The sequence below is a fragment of the Micropterus salmoides genome, unplaced genomic scaffold (assembly GCF_014851395.1).
Source record: "Micropterus salmoides isolate LMB-PRFRI ecotype aquatic unplaced genomic scaffold, ASM1485139v1 Ms_hic_scaffold_11, whole genome shotgun sequence".
NCBI lineage: Eukaryota > Metazoa > Chordata > Actinopteri > Centrarchiformes > Centrarchidae > Micropterus > Micropterus salmoides.
This window is the reverse complement of record NW_024040152.1, coordinates 25,907,920-25,915,982: the sequence shown is the minus strand read 5'-3', so window position 1 is coordinate 25,915,982 and position 8,063 is coordinate 25,907,920. Positions and strand designations below refer to the sequence as shown.

Here is an 8,063-nt window from a genome sequence, read left to right as displayed (position 1 = left end):
CCGTGTCCATGTGGGTACAGTAAAGAGTATTGTGGTCACACAATATACAGCTGCAGTTTGTCTTAATGCAACAACAGAATAGATTAGTTTTGAGTTTAAAACACAAATATGTAATAATGACTTTAACAATGCCAACGGTCTAACTGCCGCATATTTCCCTCACCGCTCTTCATTATATTCCTTGAGTTGTCTGTAGGCTCTTTTAATCATGTCCTCTATCAAATGTAAATGTTCAGGTGTACCAAATTATCACCGTCATCTTTTTGGGGAATTCATTTTGGGATCAGGTGTGACATGTTCATATGATATCATATCGGGGCTGTTGGTCCCTCTGTCTTCACCTTGTGTCCTTGTAGACTGACTAACTCATCATAACCAGAACTGTGAGTATAACAGCGTGCATTACAGTGGGAATTTGCATCTGGTCTCTGTGTTTGCTTGTGTGCTGTAACAGAAGCAGAGTAAATATTAACCACCTGAGGTCTCACAAGAGCTTCACAGACAGACAGTAAACAAGACTATTGTGTGTTTGGGTTTTGTCTGTGTGTCCTAAAGTGTGTGAGAGAGATGTCCTTGGTTTGTCTGTTGTACATTGTGAAAAGTATTTGTAATGAATGAGTACACCTCCTTGTGACTAAATAGTTGTTATGCATATTATAAATGTGTGATTCTGTGCTCTTTTGTTTCTGTATATTTGTGTAGCAATCAGTGTGTCTGAGTAACGGCGCTTCTCTCTCACAGTTGATCTGTCTGATAAAACACTGGATGAAGGGACTAACTTACAGCAAGCTTGATGGCTAGAGTGGTCATCTTAGCTGGTAAGTGTGATGCGTGAAGAGAAACCAGGAATATGTTTTCAGTGTGAACAGTATGCAAGAGTACGTGTGTGTGTGTGTGTGTGTGTGAGTGAAGGCAGCTGAGTTTTAATCATTCCCCATCAGAGTTAAGGATTTGCTTCACTAACTAAAACCCAACAGAAAAGACTTCTGTCTTTTCATCAAAAGTTCTATACACATACATTTTGCTTCGTGTCTGTGTAACAAACAAATTTACATCAGATGCAATACCATTTATTCTGGAGAGGTTTATTTTCAAACTAAAATCTTGAGTTTATGACATTTTCTCTAAAATGGGTGCGTTCAGGTTATGTTCAGCTGTGTGGCAAATAATGGCCTGCTTCTGCGCCTAATAATAACGCTGGCAGCGGCTACTTGAAATGGTTGGGATCAGCCCACCATGTGTCCTTGAAACATAACATCATAATCCCAAACAAATGCATTTGCATTTCTTGCTGACATGAGAGGAAAATTGAGCTTTATTTTGAATTTCATTGAATCTGAAAGTTGGTAGAAACATATTTATTCCACGAGACTTAACCTTTAAGACTGCATACATACATATATAATAATCTTTCAAAAAGAACAAAAACACTCTTCTATCCATATCTACAGTACATGTAATCATGACCTGATCCTGATCTGCCACCGAGGTCCATTATGCAATGATTGGGAGACCCCCAAGAATCTCATACAGAAGACAACACCTTGTGCTTTCTAAAACCTATCTTGTGCTTTTTCACACTGCACACTTTAATCCCAGGGTTACCTTCAGCAGGCAGGGGTGGAGGTGAAAAGTTGGTGCTGTTTTAGGCCCTTTTTTCCCAATCCCGAGATGTTCTTCCTGACTCCATACAAGTACTGTAACATTAACCTCTGCTAGATTTTAATGTTCTATCACACTGTTTTCTTTAGTTACAGACGGTATGAAAATACTTTTTTTTAACCGTACACTTGTATAAAGTTGAAGTTAAATAGAAGCTCTGGGCTGCAGTTAGCTGAGTGCATTAAGGTACCAATCAAAGATACAGACTTAAATCCCACTTTTGGTTAAATTTGCCAAAGACACTTTAGTGGCTCACTAAAGCCCGATATAAACCCTTCAATACATTCTCAATTGTCAGTGAACTGAGACACTTTAAAACTACTTTAAGTGATCTAAATTTGAGTGTTAGACACTAGGTTCTCAGTGGAATGAGGCTGAAATGTATATTTAAAGGAGCAGGTTACTCTATTCTATCTAGCTTGATAGTGTTTTGTCTTCCAAATGTTTATTGAAATTATTGAAAAAACATGATATTGCTCAGTGTTGTGCTAGAACTAAAAGCAAAAGTCTGTTGAGCTGTTAACACCAGTAAAAGAGAAGTTTACTTTGTATTTGACTCCTGTTGGTCTTTGCAGATAGGTCTGGTGGTTTATATTTTTCTTATTGTCAACAAATTTCATGAAAACATCAAAACCAACAATTTATTGAACGTTTAACATCTATTACCTGTGTAGCCAAAGCCTTATTCCTCTGTGCCATAGAACTCTCTCAAACCCATCAATGAGCTGCACTGTTGAACTGGTTGACATGTTCCTTCAGGACCATGAACACACACACACTCTAGTTCACCAATTCCTCCTATTTGAATAATGTTTGCTAACTAAATACTACTAAATACTAAACTATTTGTTAGTTGTTTTTAATGATTTGTGTCTTCAGCAGGAACAGGTGGGGTTGAGGCTTAGAGCCACAGACAGGGTAGGGAGGGTAGGGGAGTCAGAAAGTACTGAGAGATGGACTAACACACTGTTGGTTTTGATTTTTTTCATAGAATTTTGCAACAGTAACAACAATATAGACATTTTTTTCAGCCTTACCCTTTAAAATTGTCCTTAAATATTATTCTGACATACTCTGGGGAACGGTTTAGAAAGTGCTTGAAACTTTAGAGCATGGAGATTCGGGGTCTACCACAGGTTCCAGGAAATGCCCTTTAGCGAATGTTTTCTCCTCTCTGCATATATATAATGAATCTAAACTCATTCTAGGATCCAGTCGAGTCAGCCCTTGGTTACAGTAAGTGCAGTGTGAAAAGGGCTTTTTATTTTCGGGGCTTTTAGTGGCGGTGTTGGGGGTTATAACTCAGGTTTTGCAAAAAATCAAGCTATGCCTTTAGGAGGAGTATTCATACTCCTCTGCACTGCGTCTTCCAAAGTCCATCCAGCCGAGGTAATCTCTGTCCTTTATCCTGTGGCCGGGGGCTAGACCACTGGCTCTGCTGGTGATAGAGGATCTGGTCTGGTAGGGAGAGCCTGGGGCAGATGAGACAAGAAGAGAATGCTGCTCGTCACACTGATGATGTTATGAGGATAGGACGATGGCCAAAACATGATTACAGTGCACATTTTCCTGCCTATACTGACTGCATAATGAAAATGTATAACTCAAAATGAAGTTGCTGCTGACTTGTTTTGTTTCTACTCTCATGTCTGTCTCTGTGTGTGTGTGTGTGAGTGAGAGTTCTGTAAGACCAGTGAGCTCAGCAGGTCTCCCAGTCACACAGCGTTGACTTGAAAGACAAACAGAGATCCACAGTGACAGAGAGAGCAGAGAGTGAGGTCAGGAGGTAAGGAGACGAGCGAAGGAGACAAACGGAGGGAGCGGGCTGGTAGGGGGAAATGTCGGAAACAGAAATGGAAAAGACAGAAGGAGGGTACAAAGAGGAGCTATGGTAAGCTAGAGGGAGGCAGGAAAATGCCAGATGGTGGGACTAAAACACAGCATGAGTGATGGCACATTGCAGTCGGATGGATGTTGGGAAAAGAGAAATAACAAGACCAGGAGCGAGATGAGACAAAGGAATGTTCTGTGTGTAGTGAGATGATTAAAGGGAAAAACTCCCCCCTCCCTAGTAGTCATGCCATACATCTGACTGCTCACCCTTCCTGGAGATGATTCTGGCCAGTAGCTGGCTCAGGCTGTTTCGAGCGTCCCCCTGGGGCTGGTTGTAGTTGGCTAGCTGCCCTGAGGGGGGCGCAGGGGCTGAGCGGGTATGGCGCGTGTGGTTGGGTGAGGGGGGAGGCAGGCTGTCTGTCAGGAGAGCCTCTGACTAGAGGAGAAGAAAAAAGCAAGAAGGGGAATAAGAAAAATATCTGCCATTTCAACACTTTACTGTAACTTTAAATCGGTTTAAAGCAGAAACTCACTCAGTCCACTTTTGTTTGAATTTCAGCGTATATATTTTGAATGCAAAAATCTCCAATTAAGAATAATCAGACATTGTTCTGGACTAGGTGAGTTTGCAAAACACCCCATTCTCATGCTTAGTACTCAATGAATTGAGTGGGATTGAAACATATAATACTTTCATTAGTGGATCTGATGTAGCTACTGGATATGAAGAAAAGAATATATGTTTCATGGTCTGTAAAATGCACTCAATACATTATTTAGGTATGATGGATGATAATAATTATCAAAAATAAATGAAATGATGAAAATAAAATGTTTTTTTTTTTGCAAATCCATGCAGACTTCAGTACACTTCTAGCTGTGTTTGTCTGTGTGTCTTACCATGGAGTGTGAGGGCAGACTCAGCGAACTGCTGGACGCAGCAGCCAGGAGGACACACACACAGATACCTACATTCATGACTTCAGGGAGACAAAGGGGGACAGAATATAACAACAAAGTTAAAAGAAATCCACTACACCTACAGTTATGTGGTAATTTTCCTATTAGGTCACTCGCTGTTTACTTTCTCTGCACTGCCCGCTGTTTTCTTTTCTTTTCTCCATTCAGCTTGTTAAATGGGTGAAAAATATCACAGGCAAAGTGGGTTTTGCAGAAAGCGGCAATAAATCATTTCACAGTCATTGAAGTGCAGTGGTGGGGGGGGGATTAACCTTTGATGGTTCAGCTGGATCCTGAGGCAAGCATCTTTTTGTCTGTCTTACACCCTCCTTCGCTCAATCACACCCAGTTGGTGTGTGGCAGGGTTGTGATGCTGTCAGCACGAGCAGAATCCCAAACAAAACACCAATTATCTCTAAGTCTGTTTTGCTCTTTTTTTTGAACAGGGTTCACATGAGAGTCAATATTAACATGACCTCACTGAAAGAATAAATTACATACTTACATCTTTTCCCTTGTTTTATTATGTTCAGCTCACATAAAGGCTCACAACATTACTATATTAAAAAATTTTAAGAAATAAATAAAACGTCTTCTATTACTACCGTCTATCTGCTTAGATAGTCATCATAAACTGTGGATTTGACATTAAATTTTCTATGAAAGAGCAGTTGTAAAATATACAGGAAAAACTACAAGATGGTGTAATTTTTCATTAGCCAGACTGATTTTCTAATACTGTATTTATCTTGGAGCCTGGCAAAGCAGCATGTTAGTTGTGATGAATGCTTTATGCCGGAACATTCTTCGAGAGGAAATCATCCAATTAGTTAAAAGGCTTTCACTCTCCAATAATTTAAACCCCAGTCTCTTTGACTGTCTCTGTGTTTCTGATACAGCAGTGCTGTTGTTGAATATTTCAACTAATAACACAGAATCAAAAAATCATAAAAATATGTACTCCACTTTGTTGGTCACCGAACAGCCTGGATAATATTGGTAGAGTGAATCCGGATCTTGTTCGCTGGACACTATGATTATCAGCTGTCTTTATCAACATGGACATACAGTGCAGCAACTTCAAATGAATCCCTGTAGTTATGAACCAACTGATATTTAGAAATCATAACTGTGTAATGTTATCACTCTAACTCAATTCAACAGTCCATTTGAATCACTGTGTTGAAATTGACACGGTGGTGGTGTAAATAGTCATTCTCTTGATGCTAATATAATTCCTGTTAGCAGCTGGTCATTGTCTATAATTCATTATTCAATGGGCTGGTAATGATGTGGTGCTATTACGTGTGTTTGAAAGCCCTCTCCTCTCCTGAGAAAAAAATCAAATTAAAAAATTAAAGGGGAATGTTTTACTTTATCAACACGTTCATGCTCAGTTATTGCACAGAGATGAATAATTAGCCTCTTCTCTTTTTTGCTATTTTCCCTAATTTTCTTCATGAGCACAATCCTGCCTCTGATATTTGCTGCAATAATACCTACCTAACATACACAGAAAATATGATAACATGAAGATGAAGAACCTCCAATGGCACGATCTGATTATTTTTGTACACATATACACGCCCAAGGTGTAAATCTGCCACCGTTCATAATACTCATTCATTAGTACATATATGAAATGCACTGTCCCTAAGATACATCACTACTTATCAGTTGTTTCATATATCTATGTTATCCTCAGTGCACTACAACTCACTGAACTAAAGAAAGAATAAGTAAATTGTCAAAGGTATAAAAAAAAACATGCGAAAACTAAATGTAGAAGCAAAATTTAAAAAGTGGCAACCCTTCCTCTCAACCTTTCAGATTAAATGTAAATCTGAACCAGTCACCTTCACCAAAAAATACATTTTTGCTAAAATTCTCATTTGTCATCGTAAAACAAAAAAAACTGGCAACAACTAAGGATGCAAATTTCAGAATCAGTTTTTAATTCTTACCTGCAGTTGTCGTCGTGGACCACGAGAGGATGAGTCTGAAGATGCTGAGCTTTGCACTTCCAATGTTCAGGCTCTGAGTGAGGGTGAGACAGAGAGGAGACCACATCTTATACTGACACACAGGAAGAGGGCGGTGCCTGGACAGATGGGAGGGGCCTGTTACTGGTGTAGAAACTGACAGCACTGACGCAACTGAGGACGCAAACATGCACACATACTGCAAATACACAAATGCATTACAGACTAAGCTATGTGAAAAAGTGATGGGACAATGGTGACAGCTTCAATTGTGTCGCCTCATCGCTCCACCTGTGTGGCAAACAAGAAGAAGAACACACACACCCTCACACGCACACAGTTTTGGCAGTTTGAATCAGTGGTTTCCAAGAGCAGCTGAAACGTGTCTGAGCATTTAAGTGAAACACACACAGAAACAGAGAGATGGACAGACATGAATATGCTGAGACGGAGACAGAGAGACTTTAAAGAAAGATTGAGGTACAAAGAGGTAAAAAATCAAAGTGAAACATACTGAATTTATATTATGTATCATATATGTAGATGTGAAAGTGTATGAAAAAAGAAAGATAATATGCCTCACTCTGCAGCTCAAGGCCAGAAAATATTCCCACCTTATCATTGTGATTAAGTCAAGGCAACATGCAGTTCAGTGACATTCCAATTTCAGCGAGGACGAAATGACTCTGGCATTGCTTAGATATGACAGGCCATTGCAGTTTCACAGATGAAATACATTTCTCTCTGGTGCTTACTTTCCTTCCTACCACCAATGATTACTGCTGGAGTTCTGACAAAATTAGTCCAAAGTGGGTCAGAATGTAATTCTGGAGGCTTTTATTGTGTCTGATGCATGGACAGCCACTGGCTCTCAAAGGGTTGAAAGACAATGTTCTTGCTTTTCAGCCTCAAACGAACATCTGTCCAAAGCTCAGAACAGTATGATCAGTCAACATTTTTAAATATTTCATACATTCATCGCTGAAATCATATGTAACTTCAAACATATATGAAATACAGATCCACTGAATAGTCTGGGTATAAATTCTGTAGGGAGTAAGTCTGAAAAGCTTTAAGAAATGTTGTTAAAAACATTATTCAACAGGTTTGAACTCCCTGAATAAAATGTTGGAATAAAGCACACGCTTCAACGTCAAAGTTAGCTAAAATACTTTTTTTTAAGAATTAATTTAACTGACACACAGAAAGAACTCAGAAAGCAAAAGCCTGAGTGAGCTTTGTGGAAAAAAAAGGCTGACTGGCATCCATTCATTAAATGGTATGAGCTGCACACTGGCGTAATAATGTGAAGTGCTAATGCAATTTGTTTTTAAAAGGTTCTAGGGCTGAAACGATTCCTCGATTAAATCGATAAAATCGATTAATAAAATGCATCGACACAAATTCTTTGCATCGATGCTTTGTTTAATCCATTTAACTATACAGCACAGTGTTTCGCATGCACATATTACTATCAACGTGATTATGATGGAGCTGTTTGCAAAGTGGAGGAAGAGGGAGAAAATTGCCAGGGACAAAGAAGAAAGTGTCCGAAGTATGGGATTATTTCAAGCAGAAGAAAACAACAACTCTGTAATGTTTTTGTCTGTCCACCGTAAAAACGAA

At 39.2% G+C, this 8,063-nt stretch overlaps 1 protein-coding gene across 1 annotated transcript; it reads right to left on the bottom strand.

Annotated features, from left to right (window-relative positions):
• Positions 1-766: 766 nt before the first annotated feature.
• Positions 767-6,487, bottom strand: ccka (cholecystokinin a). The gene is made up of 4 exons (XM_038712002.1): positions 6,420-6,487; positions 4,396-4,475; positions 3,763-3,931; positions 767-3,134 (listed from the first exon to the last, which is right to left on the bottom strand). The coding sequence occupies exons 2-4, from the start codon at positions 4,471-4,473 to the stop codon at positions 2,995-2,997; spliced, it is 387 nt and encodes a 128-aa protein (XP_038567930.1). The 5' UTR covers positions 4,474-4,475; positions 6,420-6,487; the 3' UTR covers positions 767-2,994.
• Between the last annotated feature and the right edge of the window lie 1,576 nt (positions 6,488-8,063).